General features: G+C 51.1%; 6 protein-coding genes across 6 annotated transcripts; 1 reads left to right on the top strand and 5 right to left on the bottom strand.

Moving 5' to 3' along the window:
* Window positions 1–381: 381 nt before the first annotated feature.
* Window positions 382–2,819, bottom strand: CTF1-B_0 (Cutinase transcription factor 1 beta; the record flags this gene model as incomplete). Its single annotated transcript, XM_014686656.2, has 5 exons — window positions 382–1,219; window positions 1,276–1,464; window positions 1,515–2,146; window positions 2,205–2,667; window positions 2,782–2,819. The coding sequence occupies 5 exons, from the start codon at window positions 2,817–2,819 to the stop codon at window positions 382–384; spliced, it is 2,160 nt and encodes a 719-aa protein (XP_014542142.2).
* A 1,763-nt stretch (window positions 2,820–4,582) lies between these two features.
* G6M90_00g004950 (uncharacterized protein) lies at window positions 4,583–4,992 on the bottom strand (the record flags this gene model as incomplete). Its single annotated transcript, XM_014686655.1, has 2 exons — window positions 4,583–4,839; window positions 4,902–4,992. 2 exons carry the CDS (start codon window positions 4,990–4,992, stop codon window positions 4,583–4,585), a joined length of 348 nt encoding a protein of 115 aa, XP_014542141.1.
* Window positions 4,993–6,490: 1,498 nt separating this feature from the next.
* Window positions 6,491–8,560, bottom strand: TP_0 (Aspyridones efflux protein; the record flags this gene model as incomplete). Its single annotated transcript, XM_014686654.1, has 2 exons — window positions 6,491–7,944; window positions 8,002–8,560. The coding sequence occupies 2 exons, from the start codon at window positions 8,558–8,560 to the stop codon at window positions 6,491–6,493; spliced, it is 2,013 nt and encodes a 670-aa protein (XP_014542140.1).
* Window positions 8,561–9,556: 996 nt separating this feature from the next.
* On the bottom strand, window positions 9,557–11,560 carry G6M90_00g004930 (uncharacterized protein; the record flags this gene model as incomplete). The annotated part of the gene is made up of 6 exons (XM_014686653.1): window positions 9,557–10,128; window positions 10,195–10,764; window positions 10,825–11,028; window positions 11,077–11,132; window positions 11,193–11,391; window positions 11,464–11,560. 6 exons carry the CDS (start codon window positions 11,558–11,560, stop codon window positions 9,557–9,559), a joined length of 1,698 nt encoding a protein of 565 aa, XP_014542139.1.
* An 891-nt stretch (window positions 11,561–12,451) lies between these two features.
* On the bottom strand, window positions 12,452–13,370 carry G6M90_00g004920 (uncharacterized protein; the record flags this gene model as incomplete). Its single annotated transcript, XM_014686652.1, has 4 exons — window positions 12,452–12,481; window positions 12,564–12,875; window positions 12,955–13,131; window positions 13,224–13,370. 4 exons carry the CDS (start codon window positions 13,368–13,370, stop codon window positions 12,452–12,454), a joined length of 666 nt encoding a protein of 221 aa, XP_014542138.1.
* Window positions 13,371–13,720: 350 nt separating this feature from the next.
* SWR1 (Helicase) lies at window positions 13,721–18,913 on the top strand (the record flags this gene model as incomplete). Its single annotated transcript, XM_066129582.1, has 2 exons — window positions 13,721–14,186; window positions 14,247–18,913. 2 exons carry the CDS (start codon window positions 13,721–13,723, stop codon window positions 18,911–18,913), a joined length of 5,133 nt encoding a protein of 1,710 aa, XP_065986092.1.
* Between the last annotated feature and the right edge of the window lie 30 nt (window positions 18,914–18,943).

Raw genomic sequence — 18,943 nt, 5'->3', positions numbered from 1 at the left:
GTCACTCGACATGATTAGCACGTCCACGGCAACCCGTGAGTAGTGATACTCGAAACTGTTGGGGATCAACTTCGTAGTTTTCAAAGGTAGTTAAGAAAGGCGCTTCTCTGTCTTGGCTTGCCCGTTGGTGACATAGCACTGCAAATTCTTCGGACCAGTCACATCATCCGCACATGACACATCTACGGCTGTCCCAGACTGTCTTCCTGTTAACAAAAAACATTGGCATGTCTTCCCCCGTTACTACTTATGCCGTTGCAGCGGCCATTGTCACTTGTGCCGCTATATTCATTGTCGCATCTGTATGCGACAAGATGGCACAGGACCTAGATAATATAATACTCCAACTGTATTTTATAACGTACAACGGCATAAAGCTCACTATGGCGTAATAAGCTGAAAAAGTGGCCATAATTCTGTTTCATAACCAGGCGTAGCAACGCCGTTTAGTGTCCCTGAGAATATCTGGTTTTGGGAGTCATCCGATTTCTGGTTTTCTGTTTGAGGTCGTGTTGTCTCTGACATAGCAGTCATGTCAAAGTAATTAAGATTAATGCCAGTCTCATTGTGATTCCTGACTGCGCATTCCACTGTCGAAAAGACGGTTGTATCCGATCGTGCAGCCTCCTGATACTCAGTCATCTGACCCAGTTGCCGAGCATAGACAGTAGTCCCCCGAACCAACAAAGGTGCATAGTCTTGCGCCGGGATACTCTCTTGCAAACGTGCCCGGCTTGGGTCTTGGTCCGAGTCATTCGGAGACCATGGGAGGTCGATTTCAAAAACCACGGCAACGCCTAAAGGCAAGGAGCTTTGCACAAACTCGGGCAGGCAGCTTGAAGAAGGCAGTTCTCCCTCGCAGAGATAGTAGTCGACTGAGGCGGATATCATCAGGTATGCGCGTGGAAACAGCACGAATGCGTCACCCCAGTTTTGTGCTCGACTTGATCCAGATCGACGGTCATTCCGACGCACCGCCGCATCGTCCGGCCCATGACCATTGCCCAGAAATATCTGGCGTGTAAAATCATACGCCAGGCGGAGTAATTGGTTCGTACATGAGCTCATGACATCGGCTACATCGTATGCCCTCCCACAAGCAGAGTGAAGCCTCCCCAAAGCTTGCCAGCGTCGTCGTCGAGTTTCCATCTCCAAAGTTGATGGGGAGAGTTTCAGGTCGATTGCGGCAATGATGAGTGGCATTTCAACAAAAGCAAGCCTGTATTTAGATTTAGCCGGGATTTCCTCTTCACCTTTGGCGGGGCTGATACGCACAAGGAGATGGGAAAGCCATGATGTTTCTCCTCTTGGCTGAATCCCTCCATAATTTGAATCAACTCGGCCATCGAATTGTGCAACATTTTGCCCACATTCCGAAATCGCTCATGATATATGGGTCGGTCAAAGTTGCAATACCCTTCGAGAAGCATAGACTCGTAATGAGCAATATCTATGCACGCAGCACTACCTTTTCATTTAGCTTGCGCTTTCTGCAGGGCAAGGTCACTACGTACTGGTAGTACATCAAGGTGATCTTGATGTTTCGCCTGACGGGGACGGGAGGATCCTCTGCTAATCGTGCGGGAAGACGAGAAAACGCCATCCAGTCAGCCAGCGCTTTCTTGGTCAAGGATATGGTGGAGAATATGGCGTCGATCTCGTCTTGGGACGCAGAGGAGCAAGATTTCTTGTTTGGCGCGGCGCCCAGCGAGACCATGGCGGTCAGCAGCAAGCCCAGTTGGCATTGCTCGCGGAATATGCCTGCCAAGACATGCTTCGTTGGCCTGTCGTAAACGCGGGATTCGCAGATTTCCCGCATGAGCTCCTCGTCTTCAATAGGACTGCTGACAAACTTTAATTCCTTGGACGTCATGAGAGGTTTTCGACGCAGGCCGAGACAGAGACTTCTATCGCGAATTAAAATGGACCACCATAGTCGTTTTTTCCAAGTTGGCTGCGGATTAGGTTGTTTTACACTTTCCTTGCAAGTCTTTGGATGTGTTTCTGCTAGCTTTCCAAGTTGAATTGCACGGTCGAGCCACGAGTTTGCGGCGTGAGCATTCGTAGGAGGAGTGTAGAATGTGAGGAGGACGGCAGCGGAAGACAGGTAGCGGGGCCGATCTTCTGTTTTGATTTCAAAAAGAAGCTGCGTTTGTCAGTGGCATGAATTCAAGATGACGGGTGAGCTGCGGCCTGATTTGTACCTTTGTTCGATGGTATAGTGTGCACAATGCGTGGCGCCGGTCCTTGAATCCGCATTTTTGAAGGGTTGACACGTCGACATACGGAGCACTAGCAAACAGTATCGCCTGAAACAAAAGCAGGGGAATTTTGCATGCATGGCCCTTTTGACTGTTCTCATACGCTCTCCAGAATTCCGCCTCATCAACCACAATGGTGGATGGATGAACGTATAAGAAATACTGCCTCAGGAAGTCGTCGGTCAAGCTCTTGTCGGGTATACTTAGACATCCATTCGCCGCAAGAAGGGCCAGATCGGCTTGGCTCAAGGTGGATTTGTCATTCAGCTCGAGAAATGGCAGCATATAGAAATGCACATGATGGGGAAGCTGGGGCACGATGGGCCGTGATGTGCATGTATGGCTGGGGCTGACGACTCTTGGAGGACCATGCTCTTCCACGCCGCCCGCCAGCAGCGCCGAATCTCTATGGTGACGGCCGGGCTATTAGTAGATGGTATTGAGAGTCAATCATGGAGAACTGAATCCTACCTCTTTCCACTCCTCGTTCTGAATCGGCAAATTGCTCCCTGTAGCTTACACTGCGTACAAGGGGGCCCCGATATCGTAGCGTCGCATTTTACTTTTTTCTGCCGACACCATGAACAGGCTTTTCTTGCTCTCGCCGTGCGTCTCATCACGCCTCTTCGTAAAGGCCAGATGAATGAAGAGGAATGGATTGTGGAAATGGTGAATGTCTGTGGGAATAGACACCGGTCTTCTGCATGGAACGGAGAATAGAATCGATTCCCGGCTCCGATAACGTGACCTCAAATAGGCAACATTGAACCGCCGCCGTTTAAGAATCGAATAGCCTTCATTCGGAGCCAATCATGACGATTTCCCCGCACTGGGTCCTTCAATGTTCGGCATTGTCTTGATGGAGTCAAATGCCAGAACCCGCCAAAGCAGGGGAACGCCTCGGCTGGCGACAAGCCCAGCCAATCATGTTTGCCCTGAAATCTCAATGTTGTCTCAATTGTACCAGACCATTAAACTGCAGCGAGTGGTGCAACTAAGAGATTGTTATTGGTGCCGGCACCGCGAGGGAATGAAAGCATAAGATATCAATTGATTGAACCCGTACCAAGGGGATGGCGGTTGCAGGGACTTCATTTGACATGTTCGCAAGCCACCAAGAGGGCCATACATGAGCAAACCCGAAAACGCAAGCAAGCGATATGGAGATACAGCCGTCCTTATCGGAGAATTCATGGCCCATGGCCCAGGTGAGGAGCGAGCGCGCCAAGCCATGGAACGAATGAACCAGAATCCTTACTTGAAGCGTCATTCTTGGCGAAATGGCATCGAGTTCTACAAAGACCAGTGGCATTACAGAGTGGGCTTTGCAGTACGAGTCGCAACCCATGGTGCCTGCTTCCGCAAACAAACAAACGGCCAATGAGCTATTTGCATTGCTACTGTACTACGTTCCGAAACCATTTCGCTCATTTGCCCAAGACTGCGTCGGTGTGCTGATGGGCCAACGACTCAGAACAGCCATGATGTAAGTCGTCCACTGTCACCTGCAACCATTCGCAGTTATTTCCGATGCCTTGTGCATGTCACTTTTCTCCGGGCCGACTCTCGAGTTACTAAAAGGGCTCTTATAGGCATCAATTGATCCTACTCCATCGCCGGCCGCTTTTGCGATTGTGAACGGCAGCCTTGCCCTGCGGCGCCTTGTGTTGCGCCATCTGGCACTTCCGCGGTTTGCTACGCGGCGCGAATTCACGAAGAAGGAAGGATGGCAAATCCGGACGCCATCATCACCTGAATTACATGGTACATCCGTACTACGGCAAGCCCACGCTCCGGAGTCGATGAGGCGTGCAAGCGTGGTTGACGTGGGCTCTGGGCGGAGTTGTGCCTGGCGGAAAGGGAGGCGACAAGTACATTCTCGAGGGTCATCTTTACAGAAGTTGGTCCGGATAAGAAATGGGCCTTTGTTTAGGATGAGCCCGGGGTTTGGGAACTCAAGGTTGAGGAGTCCATGCCTCTTGGATGCCCTTTCGCGATTTGATCAGATGAACAAAGTCACCGAACCGATATGGTCATCAACCTAGGTGTTGGCACAAATGACCGACACGCTCTTCACCAAGGCAAATGTGCGACTGGTTCGAAATGTGTTTAGTTGCTAGAATAAGACTCCCTCTCCCACGTCTTTCGCCACCTGAGCCATGAATTCCGGATACCTCGCCACGATGCTCTCTGCACTTGAACATGTAATTCTGTTTGCATGCTACACCAACGACAGTTGCACAGCAAGATCCAATTCCGCCCACGCAGGCCACATCAACACTTGGAATCGGAACAACTCCAAATCTGTAGGCGAAACGTCCTCACGTCGACGCCCTACCAAGCGTAGCAGCGGCACTCAGTAGTGTACCTGCAAACTGGGTAAGGATCGCAGCAGCTATATTCAAGGCCGCACATATAGCCGGTACAGTAATTGCAATCTGGACATGACGAATCATCAGTCGGCACACCCCATCAAACGCCGGGTCGTAGAGCTCGCACTTACTGGCAGCGAGGGCAGAATTCTTGCCCACATGTATCGCTGGCTGCGACTCGGCACCAGGCGGAATAGAGCTGCTGTCTAATCGCTCATTAGCAAAATACAAAACCACCCGCCACGCCGTCAACACGTCGGCAGCGCACCTTTCGAACCGTCTTTGCCCTCGGGCGACGGAGCACCCAAGGCCTGAAGGCAGTATGCCACGAGGCCGAGAACAACAAGTTTACCCTGCATCTTGTATTGACAAAAGAGTTTGTGGATTGGAGTATTCGGCTGATTCTCTGGGTGGGTGGATTGATTCGAATTGTTACAACGGTTACGTGGGCTCTCTTCGTCTTTATACTTTGGCTTCGAGAGCATGGCGATTCCTGCCCACCGATATCAACGGCGAATTACACCAGACGAATCGACGCAGCTCAAAGAGCCTCTGGCAGCAGAGTCAGATGGCACCTGACCAATATACACGTCGCGTAGCACCAAGCCCCCTGTATCGTCTGATCAAGGAGGAGCGCCCGCAGCCAAAGCCAACGTTTCCACATCTCTCTGCATGTTCTCCTCCATGTTGAGTTGACAGGTTATTTTTGTCGGATGCGGCTACTTTGCCAATGGGTCAGTTTCTGCCAACTACCAAGCCCGGCAACCTTCCGGGTTACACGTTGTGGAATAGAGCCGAGTCTAGAATCATGAATGGATTTCCCATGTGCCAATCTGCAGGCCCTAAATGACTTACACTGGGTCCGTTGGGCTCTATGTCGTGCAACATTGCTACACACGAGGCAATGTAAAGGCAGCTGCTTCACTTCAAGGGGCAGCCTGAAAACTGAGAGGTCAAATTGAACTTGCCAATTGAAGTCGGTTGTCATGTTCATCTGGCGCAGTGTTACCACTGGACTTCCTGTCAACGGGATACAAGAGGCTCTGCTCCGTCGTTGCTTCGCAATTACGGAGTAGAGCATGCTGCCTTTGCGACACTTCTTGTGTGCCAACATGTGTTGTCACATTTTTGCAACGCCCCCCTGCCGACTACTGGCCAAGACAGTTACACCAGACAGTACACAGCAACGCTTAATGTGGTGCTTATCCGACTTCGTTGTTGCGGCGGAAATTACAGATGTAGTGCTACGGCAGGAAAGGGCGGCTACTCTCCCCGTCGAATGTTTGTCACTGTTTGCCCAACTGTCAGACCGTAGGACAAAGGTGTACAGTTCGTCTCACTTGTAGCAATCATTGAAGCGGTTGTTGATCCATGCAGGGTTATCATGCTGGTTTGTGACTTGTAAGGATATTGACTCTTGGCCCTTCTCCCCGTGACAGAAAACGCTTCCAATCTTTCTAGTTGCATGTGTTTGATCACTCAACAAAAGTCAAGTACTCTCAACTTAGGAAACTAGAAGAAGAATTTACGCCATGGCACATGGATATGCGTTGGCTGAAGGCGGGCATAGCATGTTGGGACTTGGGATACGGAGGTTTGTCAGTCCTCGGATGAAGCAACATGTCCATGTACTGTGACCGCTGGGACTGAACTATGCTCCATCATTCTTTATTAGCGTACTCATCTCCGCTCACCATGCTCATCAAGATTGTATGTGGGAGCGAGCAACAACTCAAAACATGATGCGGCACAACAAAGTAGTCATAAACCAATGGACCAAATTACCACCACCAATAAACGCCCACCATATATCTCAACGCCAAGAAATGAAAACGCAGTCAGCAACTCATTGACTCATTAAGCAGCCGCCATATCCACCTTCTTCCCCTTCACACTCTTCCACTCCACAAACACGGCGCCCGTGATGGCCGCAGACGCCGTCGCCGTCGAAACCCAAAAGCAATTCGTGAGTGCGGAATTGAACGCCTTCACAATCGCGCCCAGAAACTCCTCAGGGAAGGCGGTCCGAATACCTGTTGCGCCCGCCGCGAGAACGGCCTTGGGATCAACCCGAGGAGCAAACTCGTGCACGAAGTTCTCGAGACGGTTGGTAAACACAGTTTGGCCAGCCGACACGAAGAGCGCGCCGCCGAGCGACTGCATGAATATAATGATTGCCGTGCCGGTGGGCACGTCTGCCATGTCGAGGACAACCTGGACTGCGATGAGCGGCTGCTGCATACCCACGCCCACGCCAGCCCCGGCAATGACTTGGAATCCTATCCATGCGGCAGCCGAAGAGTCAACTGTGAGCGTGGACATGAGCCCGTAGCCGATGGGCATGAGAACGGCTCCGATGATGATGAAGGGCGTGTAGTAGCCCCATGAGGAGACGATTGCGCCGCTGGTGACGGTGAAAATCACAACACTCAGCAGCATGGGGATGTTCATGACGCCCGACTTGACCGGACTCGCGCCCTTGACCGCTTGAAACCAAATGGGCAAGAAGTACATGGCGAGTAAGAAACAGGCACCAATGAAGAACTCAAACAGTGACGAGGCCCAGACCGTTCGTTTCTTGAAGATGCGAGGTGGTACAGTTGCGTTATCTTGCATTCGCCATTGGACGTAGAGAAATAAGAGGATAAGTACTGCAGCCAGCATGAGAAGAGACGTGATTCTCGCGCTGTCCCAAGGGTATTCGGATCCTCCCCAATGCAGAGCCAACAGAAGACAAACGACAGCCGGCAAGAAGGCAATAGTGCCAATCGGGTCCATTTTCCAAATGCGCTGCTTCCATGTCATGGGCTCTTTTTTCCTCTTTGGGTCGGGAAAGAAGAATGTGATGACGGCCACTGTGACCAAGCCAACGGGAAGATTAATGTAGAAACACCATCTCCATGACAACCTATCTGTAAAGACACCACCAAGAAGGGGCCCAGCGACCGACGAAATCCCCCACATACTACCAATCAAGCCGCTGTAGATGGGCCGTTTCTCTAGAGGGACAGTGTAGGCTAGAATGGTGAGCGCTCCAGCGAAAATGCCTGCCGATCCCATGCCGGCGACAGCCCGTCCTATGATTAGAGTCATACTGTTGGGTGCGACAGCGCAAACAAGGCTGCCGAGTTCAAAGACCCCAATGGTGCCGAGGAAGATCCATTTGATGCTCCAGAAAGTATAGAACTTGCCAAAGAGCAGTTGAAAAGATGACCCGGTAAGCATGTATGCGGAACCGTACCAGCCAATGTCGGGTAGACTGTGAAACTCGTCTGTTATCCTTGGAATAGCAGTAGCAATTATGGAGTTGTCTGACATCTCGTTAGTAGATTCACTCTATTCAAGATAATTCACATATATATGATTACCTAGAGCCATGACAAATACGGCAAAGCACAATGCAGTAATGATTAAAGCAAGCTTCATCCCCGTCGCGTGCTGCATGCCGTCGTCTCGCATTGACGCCGTGTCAATGGCGTCATTTTCATCCTCTGAAAACCGCGATTGGCGTTGTTGAAGCTTTTCAAACTCTTCACCTTTCCTCAGAGCCATGCCGGGAACCATATCCTCATATCGTACTGCTCCGAGAAGAATACTTCCCCGCACAGAGTCTCGGATCGAACTACGAACGATTGAGTCGGCTCTTGGTCGTGCAGCCACCTTTCCCAAGGACCTTAAATCAGTCTCAAAATTCTTCTCCAGGGATTTGAGATCGGAACAGAAACTTGTGTGTCCTGTCGACGGCAACTGGGTCTCGTCCTCGGATAGCCATGTCTTGATGCGATAAGCCATGACATGACTTTCATGGTCCTCCAAGAAATATTGCGATGACTTCTCCAAAGAGGACTGTAGAGTGTCGCGGGGCAACTTGACACTTAAGCGTGCCATATCTACAGCTTGTGACTGCCGTTGGGCAGCTGCAGCCATGGAGCGAGAAGTGATGGTGGTGAAATAGCTGTGGTTTGGCCACAAAGGGAAAATGTCACCCTTTTCAGTGATAGGTACGAATGGTCACAGGCGTATAGGAAAAGCAAAACGACAAGGGTTTCTAATATGAAGCACCGCCTGGGGGGGAAGCATATCGTTTTGTGGCAACGTGAGCCTCCGACAGCAAGTGGCTCGGAGGCCGGGACGTATTCGGTGGACTTCCGCCTCACAAAGGGCTTTGAACTGCTTTAGTATGCTTGCCGAGTCATCAATGGTCGATCTGACTGGGCTGCTCTCTGTGCTCGCCTCGCTCCTCGCTCTTTGTCCGCGTGGCGACAAGATTGCGACTGATTCCAACAGACCTTCCCCTCCTGCCACAGACGAAGAAACCCGCCCCAGGAAGTCCTGAGGTAGTGACTTTTCGCATCATTTCTGTGCTCTCAGGACTCCAGAGCCTGAAAATTGAGTGTATCTCTCGAAATCGCCACTTCCATGACAATCTGCTTCGGCTTTGCCGCCCGCCGCCCAACAACGGAGGTCCACTTCGGCACTGCAAGTCATCTTGTCAAGAGAACCTAGGTATCAGCCTACTGCAAGTTGAGACACAATTTTATTTTCCTATTGAAGACGCATAGTAGCAGCTAGAAGTCTATAGTCATATAGTGACTGCGCAGCACATACTTCACATACCTAAACGCCTCTACTACCCTGTGGTGTGCAACAGCGGACCATGGCAATATATCCACCCCGCCAAGTCGGACTCTGCACCGTCCAAGACGGAGATGTGCTTGTCGTATCCTTCATTAACTGGTCCGCGTCCACTCGACAGACCCAAAGCGATCAAGTGATAGATACCAATGCCTCCCGCGAATCATCTACAGAACGATGCTTGGGTATACCGAAAAAATAAATAAATAAGGAAGGTAAAGGGGACCAAAGTCTTATATATACCGTCGTTGGACTGCCTGGTGCATAACAGTCGCTGCTGTCCAGTGTCTACGGTGTCGTATCAGCTGAGGCTTGACCCTCCAAAAATGACGTCAAGCGCACTCGAGGACTGAGTCTGCGTGTCTCATCTTCCTCATCTATGGCTCTGGAAGACACTGAAATGAAGTTCCGCATTCTCTTAGCACCTTTTCCCCCGCCGTGCTTTGCTTCCTCGTCCTGGACTTCGCTCGACGGCTTGTGACCAGGACAACATGCCTGTAAAGCGTTGCCGCGGGTCATGGCTGAGGCACAGTAATCACTGTGATTGAGGCTGTTCTCTGCCATGCCCACCTTTCCAATGGCAATGCTCGGTCCCTGCGGAGTATACAGTTGCTGCGACACATGCCGGGTTTCGAGGCGTTCTTGGGTATCTACAGATCCATCCATCGCTGTCGTTGGAGAAGGGCCAGAATGTTGCTGGTTGCGGTGTTCCTTTCGAGATATTACTTCGGCGGCAGGTGTGTGAAATGCGGAATGATGCAAATTCATTGGCAATGGTTGATTCAACAACGAATTCGTCAAAGAGTCGGCCAGTTCAGGCGGAAAGGATGTGTTATCTGTGGGGACCGGAAACGCAGCCCCTAGATGCGGTTGAGTTAGCAAGCTGCGCATCTAAAATCCTGAGAAATATTCTCTAAATACCCTACCCTCTCTCTTGTGTTCAACGTCGGCGGACGGCGCGTTGATAGGGGCTTTAGACTGTTCGCTTTGCCTCCCATCCTCACCGGGAAAAGGTTCTGGGGCCAGTTGCTGTTCCACACATTGGCTGTCAGACTTCGCAGGGACGTAGTCTGGCATGCTGACATCAGTGCTAGTTCTTCTTGTACTTCTCTGTGCAACAGAGCTGTGGTTCGGGTTGAAGTGATTATCCCCGGCGGCCGCGGTCATGCCTATGTCCATACAATTCAGCCATTCGAAATATGAGCCGGCGTTGCCAAATGGATCCAACCCATTTTGTGTAGGATAAAAGCATGGTCCGTACACAGGGTGTGTTACTCGTCGCCCCCCAGGCATAAGTACAGAGTTCGTTCCAGTACTTTGAAATGAATTCGTGGCATAGCTCAACTTGTCGGAGCTACTTCCTCGCCGTTGAGGTGAATGAGCATGGGACTCGGAGTCGTCCGGTTGAAGCGTGGGGACTTGCATAGAGGCAGCAAACGGCGCTCTTCGCCACATGGAAGGATTCGGCCAAGCAATAGAAGAGCTCTCTAGAACTTCTGAAATACTAATTAGCAGGGCTCAACTCTCCATGACGAAGCTGCAGTCAACGGAAGTACCTAATGGGGCGTGCTGGAATGAAAAGGCCACAACATTCTTCACTCTTTCAAATGGTGTGGTAATGGAATCGCGGGGAAATCCTTCGCTCAGCACTAATTTGATACGGCCAAGATCGTCAGCCGGGCTCCAGAAGTTTTGCTGGAGCAGCTCTTCTCGAAACCCAGGGAAGCTGAGTGGTTCCAGGTCGCCACTTTTAGAGAAGTCTGGAAGTGTCAGTTCGCGAAGAGTTTTGCAAAATTAAGCATCCTTACCAAAACTGTGTGCTACAATATGTGGCCAGAGACTCTCTCTGTCGAGCGCAGTAGATCTGATTTCAATCAACATAATGCAGGCTCAGGGCTTGGGAGTAGGTCCTGGGGCGACATACGCTACGAGTCTTCCGTCAATGAACAGCCGGGCCTCAAACTTCACGTTCTCCGGGAATTTGCTGTATGAGTTGGTGAATTTACTCACGACCGGCGCATTCCAGGAGTGGATGGACACCCGAAAGGGGGTTCCCGTCGGAAGACTCGGAACAAAACAACAAACCGTTGGCAGGCCGAACGTGCCCCCAAGATGAGGGGATTCTGAAGGGAGTTGTGAGCCACAAATTAGCATTGTCGGAGGTTTGCGCCCCAGGGGGCTTCGTGGCACCATACCTGGATCATGGACAACATGGCAAGCCACTTTGAACTCCTTGACTGGTACCTTGCAGTTTTGTGGGAAGAGAAGAATGTCCCAATCTTCGTAACGCATTTTGAAGTTGAATACGGCAAAGGAGCGGCTTCGTCAATGATTGCAGGTGGGCGTATTCTCCAAGTCAAATGATGAATGGAGATGACGTCAATGCCATGTCTCTACGACGAGAGACGGCCACACGAAGAACAGTAGTAGCGTTGGATCGAAGGAGTTGGCATCCAGGCTTCTTGTCGTAATCAAACAAAGGGATTCTCCACCAAAGGAAAAGCCGAGAATCGAGATACGGAGCAAAACAAAACAAGAAAGCCAACGAGTAGCAAATAATCTATTGGCGTGGTTATGGTAGAAAGAAACAAAGCGAATACAAGTAACGGCGATAATGTCAAGAATAAGGCACGCTCCTGCCATTGCAGCCTCGCAAGGTCGCTCAAAGAAGCAGTGGTAAGCGAGCATGTGAAAAATATGGGATGCATGTGCCAACTCGAGCGAACAGGCTACCTGCCCAGGTAGGTATCGTAAACATGACATCTGTGGAAGTCGCCCGGGTCTGTCGCGGCCCGACACCACCGTCGCCTCGGAATCTTTACTCAAGTCCACTTACCAGGGTGAAAAGTTGTCGGCTGCAGCCATCGCTTTGCTAGAGGCTCAACGCGCCGATAGCATTCACCATCACCAACTGCAAGCCTGGTCAGATACCATGAATACTGAATCCGGTTCTTCGACATTCGACGGATAGAGCCTATCTGTCCAGTGTTATCTTCATGAACAAAGGAAATGACAATTCTACCGAGTTTGGCCGCCTAGTCGAGACATAGCCACATCTTGGGTGTCCGAACTACTACTTAAAGTGCCAGCAGAAAGTGTGTTTTTTTATGATTGTCCCTTTATTCCGCACCTAGTATATGTACAAGTCCACTTCTCGACTATCCCCATGGTCCTCAAGGGTCTTCAAGGGTCCTCGTCACCTTCCCTTCGTGCCTGGAAATAGAAATACATTGCATTAGCCATCGTGTTATCCCAATTCCCATTATCCTCCAACAAAACACGTTATTTCACTTACCCTTACAGCTCCAGGTCCGCCCAGTTCTCGTTCCAATCCGGCTTCAAATTCTCGAGGGTATGTGGGCTGATCAGGATACTTCAGATAGACTAGACCTGAAAGGCCCAGAAACACAGCAACAAAACTGCCAATCATGATCAAGCCAGGGCCCGGCTTGGTCCAGGTGTACTCATAGGGTGAGAATATACCGAGGACATCGTTGTCCTCGTGGATAGGTTCGCCGAAATTTCGTCGTTCCTGGGGGTCCCACCAGGTGGCGTACGGGTCACGGAACTGTCGCTTGATTCTAGGAGGGTTGATGTAGCCGCCATTCTACTCAAATTCGATTCATCAGTCACATGCTATCATCGTAGACAGAATATGGTCTTGCGCGATGGGGGCCTGGACGAACCATGCCAGGGTCCTCGGCCTCAGACATCGTCTGGCGGTCGGGGTATTTGGCATCGAAAACCTTGCGGTCAGACAGAGAAGCAGGCAAGAATCCTCGTCGCTGAGCCACTGGCAAACATCGAGTGGCCGCAAGGCTGGAGCGGACTGCGGATGACCGCACAAGTCGTTGAAAAGGCATCTGTTGGAGAAGCAGTCAGCGGTAATTGTCTGGGGAAGGTCACATGCCAACGGCACATATTCTCACGGGTACTAATCAATTTTTCGTCGTACCTTGAGCCGGTTGATGGCGTCGTTGGCGCCCAATTGCTCGTTTATGACGTGGTGTCTCTGCAAGTTGCTTTCGGATCCAACTGTTCGCGCTGGAATTGGATCGCAGCTCGTTGCCTGTTGCTGCCTGGGGCATCCACCTATAACCATCGTCCAATCTGCGGCCACCAATGGCAACGGGCCATTTCTCTGAAGTGAGTCTCCACCCTGGCGAGCACGGGGGAAAAGGAAGCCTCGAGAAAGCACAGTCAGCACAGAACACAACACAAGGGCATGTCATCCAGGTCTCCATTTTCTCTCCATTCCCAAAAGTTTTGCTTGACAGGCGGCATTAGCTTACATTTTCTGCCACAACGCACGCCACAGGCCTCTGATCATGTTCAAGTTTTGTATGAATATTTGTTGAGACGCGACAAATCTCTAGACCATATTTTCTACTCTGCAAATGCTCGCCTCAACGAGATCACGCCCACTGCGTCTCCAGGCTCCACATTGCTATGATGCCCGAGACCGCGTCTCCCGACAACGACGTGTCCATCGCGGATCCCCAAGCCCACGAAACAGGTACCGACGCCAACAACTTGCACGAGGGCGACGTGATAACGGCCGGTCTCAAGGCGAAAGATGTTTCTCATGAAGCCGGCACGAATGTGCTGGCGAACACGGACGCGCCGGCGTACACAAATGGCCACCCCCCGCGGCATGTTAATGGCAATGGAGGGCACGATGAAGAGGACAGCCGACCAGCGAAAAGACGACGAACTCATAACAGTACCCCTCCGCCAACACCGTCATCGGCAAAGAAGCTCAAGCCCATATCACCCCCATGGAAGAGGATTAGTGCCGAAGGGCCTACTAGTTTCACCGAGAACGGTCGTCGCAAGTCAGGTCGAATCAATACCCTGCCGCTGGAACTTCAACCGCAAGGCAAGAAGAGATTGACTAGACAATCGTTAGGGTCAAAGGGTACTGCAAAGCCAGCAAAAAAAGCAGATGCAACGTCCAACAGACCACCTAACAATAAAGTGGGCTCGCAGAAGAAACTCCTAGGGATGCCCAAATCGACATCTCGAAAGCCCGAGGCACCACCTTCCAGAATCTCCTCTCGATCTCTTCGGCGTCGCTCACCGTCTCCACCAGCCCATCCTACCAGACAATCTACGAGAACTCGACGGGCCTTCCGTGCTGCTAATGCTTCCGATGCCCAAGACGAACTCTCTACTCCAACTCATGACCCAACCTACCAATTCCACGATGGTGACGGACGATCTCCCCGGATAAAGTTGCGAGTCGGTCGCTCCGGTTTCATACCGCTGGTTCACGCAGACCAAGTCCGCAAGCGACCCAAAGTTGGCACCAGCTTCGAAGATTTTTGGGCACGGGCTGGAACAATTCCAGTAGAGGATGGAGGGCTCTTTGCGTCTGAAGATGGACCAATCTATACTGATGAAGCCGCCATGAAAGACGCTTTTTCGATGACGCGAATTGAGCAAGAAGTTCAGCCTGGCGGCATCCTCTCACTCGGTCGCTGTTCAGCCTTTATTCCCGAAGAGGAAGAGGAACCTAGTAGACAATACGCTCGCCAAGATCATCTTATCAAAGCTATGGCGAATTTCCGTAAGCTACTGCTTCTAGAACAACAAAGACACCGCGCTATAGCAAAGAAACTTGCAGAAGCGTGCCGTGACGCGTGGGTAGATAGGCAACCCAAGTCAGCAGAACAACTTGAAGCGGAGGCACGACAAAAATGGATTGGGCACTATCGATATGTCATCCGCGCCATGTTAGGTACTTGGGAGAATGTCCGCGCTCAAGTTAACCGCCGACGCCTCGAGCAATGGGAGGCGGAGGAGCAGAAACGTGTCAAAGCCGCTCTCAATGAGGCAGTGAACCTCTCAGAACAAAAACTGCAGGCACGTCGTGGGTTGGACTCCGAACAAGTGTCCGGTGATGACGATGGTTTCGATGACCTCAGCGACGATCTTAGCACCATGGACGATGATGACATCGATGAATCGAATATGGCATCTGGCGATAGTGATGGTGATGATGAGGACGGTCTTGATAGCGATAATATGTCAACATCCGAGGAAGAGGAAGAAGGCGTTGATGGGGGAATAAAGGATACCGGAGATGAAGGTCTCACGCAGGAGGAGCTAAGGGCAAAGTACGCCAATCTTCCCGATCTCAAGGAGTCAGACAAGCAGTCAAGCATTGATGCCACAGCAAGCGATGCCTTGGCTGACACGGACGTCGGCGGCGAGACTAGCGACGAGTCAGTTGACATGGATGATGATTTGGGCTCTAGCGACGTGGGCAGTGACGATGATGACAATGATGGCGATGAGGATGAAAGCGACGAGGAAGAAGGCGACGAGGATGCGGGCGGTTTGCTTGGCCTCTTGTTTGGCAAATCAGAACTCAAGCAGATGAAGCAAGACGCTACAGAGCAAAGGGACGATGGCACTGATCTCACCGTGGCTTCTCCTGAGCTTGGTCGCGATGCGACAGAAGGCGATGATCCGACGTTGAAACAGCAAGTTGACGAGATTGCATCCCTAGTTTCTCTGCCGAGCGCAGATTATCAGCCATTCACTAGTGCTCACGATCACCCAGTGGTATCTTTGGTGGAGGATTCTGCGAATGCTGAAAATTCCAAAGCCGCGAGCCAGGACCAGGAGGGTTCAAAAATTGAACCTTCTGATCGCAACACAACTGAGATGGTCCCTCCACTTCAAGAGATGCAGGCTGGATCACCAAATGAAGATGTGACAATGGCAGATGCTCATGACGAGGATGCTGTCCAGCCACAGGTTTCCACGCAGGCCGCAGACTTGGGTAAACCCTCAAGCCCAGAAACAGAACCAGTTACTAATCCCACGAGCCCTCGACGTAGCCAGTCGCCACCAACGTCGGACACAAAACCCTCTGAAGTCGAGGCTTCGTCAGCTGAACTTGCTGTCGCAAAACCTTCAGGGAGTCGATCGGTAACCCCTCACACTCCTTCCACTCACAAGTCCGACATTCCATTTCTCCTTCGCGGAACTCTTCGTGAATACCAACACGACGGTCTGGACTGGCTCGCTGGCCTTTACGCAAATAATACCAACGGCATCCTCGCAGACGAAATGGGTCTAGGCAAAACTATCCAAACTATTGCACTTTTAGCACATTTGGCCTGTTACCACGAAGTCTGGGGTCCCCACCTGGTAATCGTGCCCACCAGTGTCATGCTGAACTGGGAGATGGAATTCAAGAAATGGTGTCCTGGATTCAAAATCTTGGCTTACTATGGATCCCAGGACGAACGGAAGCGAAAGCGCCAAGGGTGGAATAATGATGATGTTTGGAACGTCTGTATCACATCATATCAGCTGGTACTCCAGGATCAGCAAGTATTCAAACGTCGAAGATGGCACTACTTGGTCCTAGACGAAGCTCACAATATCAAGAACTTCAAATCCCAAAGATGGCAGACATTGCTCGGCTTCAATACCCAGGCTCGTCTTCTACTAACAGGTACGCCTTTACAAAACAACCTTACAGAATTGTGGTCACTTCTCTTCTTCCTCATGCCTGCCGAAAACGGAGTGGGTGGCTTTGCAGACCTGCAAGAATTTCAGGATTGGTTCCACAAACCCGAATCCCAAATTTTAGAAAGCGGCAGAGACCAAATGGATGAAGAGGCGAGAGCAATCATTTCCAAACTTCACAAAGTTCTTCGCCCGTACTTGCTGCGCCGTCTCAAAGCAGATGTTGAGAAGCAGATGCCAGCCAAATATGAGCACGTTGAGTTTTGTCGCCTATCAAAACGGCAGCGTGAGCTTTATGACGGGTTTCTTTCGAGATCGGATACCAAAGAGACTTTGTCATCTGGCAACTATTTGTCTATCATCAACTGTCTGATGCAGCTACGCAAGGTTTGCAACCACCCAGATTTGTTTATCGACCGGCCAATCATGACCTCTTTCCGCATGTCTAAATCGGTACCGGCCGAATACACCTTTACGGAGCGCAAGGTTCGATCACTTCTGGCGGATGCGCCAATGAACACAGTCAATTTAGGATTCTTGAATCTCGTACCTACCCAACACGAGAAATTAAGCAGCGTCAATGCGGATCGAATCGCTCAGCTTAGTTCTCATCGAGCACTGATGGACTTGCGTGAGGCACAAAAAGTCAGGGCTCAGGCCGCACATACAATTATTGATCCCTCCACGGTAGGATCCAGCATTTCGTATCTGGAGAGCGGAGCAAGATGGGGTCGGTTCGAAGAACTTCAACATTGCGTGTACCTCAATGCGCTCCGCCGGCAGCAACGACCAGTTTATGGCAAGAATGTCGTTGATCTCGTGTCGATCAATGCGTACAAGCGCCCTTGTCGGCCCAAGCCCAAGATCCCTCAAAAGATCATGTCCTGGTTCGAGGGTGACCTCGCCTTCGTCCGTGCCTTGACGCCGACCCTTGATCAACGTGCCGAGACTCTAAAATCTACAATTTCCAAGTTCTCGTGCGTTACACCACCCGTTGTGACCCGAGATCTGGAGCAGGTACTGTTAGGCCCCAAAGCAGTCCAAGCTTTCACGGATGAAGATCTCAGACTCTCGGCTCCTGTGCGATGGGCGCCTTTTCTACCCAAGCAAGCTCCACGTGACCCTTGGCATGAATCTCGTATGAGACACAGCATTCAGTTTCCGGACAAGCGACTCCTCCAATACGACTGTGGCAAGCTGCAAGTCTTGGATAAATTACTTCGAAAACTGCAAGCTGGTGGCCACCGAGCGTTGATATTCACACAAATGACCAAAGTCCTGGATATCTTGGAGCAGTTCCTCAATATTCACGGCCACAAGTACCTTCGTCTCGATGGCGCAACCAAGGTAGAGCAGCGGCAAATCTTGACAGACCGATTCAACAATGACCCTCGCATTTTGTGCTTTATCTTGTCGACAAGATCAGGCGGTCTGGGTATCAATTTAACGGGTGCCGACACCGTCATCTTTTATGACCAAGACTGGAATCCAGCTATGGATAAGCAGTGTCAGGATCGATGCCATCGCATCGGCCAGACACGAGATGTACACATTTATCGGCTTGTCAGTGAGCACACAATTGAAGCAAACATTTTACGAAAGGCTTCACAGAAGCAGATGCTGGACGACGTGGTGATCCAAGAGGGAGAATTCACTACAGACTATTTCAACAAGATTTCTGTCCGAGAAGTGTTGGAGGACAAGGTAGACTTTACCAGTGAAGGCGTCGCCGCTGCAGATGCCGCGCTGGAGAGGGTCCTAGGCGGTCCTGATACAAGCAGAGACCAGAGAACTGTTGGTAGAGCGCTTGAGCAAGCTGAAGATAGAGAAGATGTTGCAGCGGCGCGAGTGGCCGAAAGAGAGATTCAGGCCGACGATGCCGACTTTACCGAGAAGACCAACGGTACGGCCTCGGGTACATCAACGACACGACAAGGCACACCGGCTGGAAAATCCGTGATGGACAGCGGCTTGGACCTGGAGGAAATGACACCTATTGGTGAAGGCGAAATCGAGTACAACGCGTACGGTGAAAGTATGGGCAATATCGATCAATATATGCTCAAGGTCATGACGGAGGAGCTGAAACATACGAAGCTAGAGCTGCCAAAGGGCATGAAAAAGAACAAAAAGAAGGGCCGAGACACGAGGAAGCGCTGAGTCTGGTCAGCCGGTCGACGTGGTGGTTTT

The sequence above is a fragment of the Metarhizium brunneum genome, chromosome 1, assembly GCF_013426205.1.
Source record: "Metarhizium brunneum chromosome 1, complete sequence".
In the NCBI taxonomy this organism is placed as follows: Eukaryota; Fungi; Ascomycota; class Sordariomycetes; order Hypocreales; family Clavicipitaceae; genus Metarhizium; species Metarhizium brunneum.
Note: the sequence above shows the minus strand (reverse complement) of the source record. Positions and strands in the feature narration are given on the sequence as shown.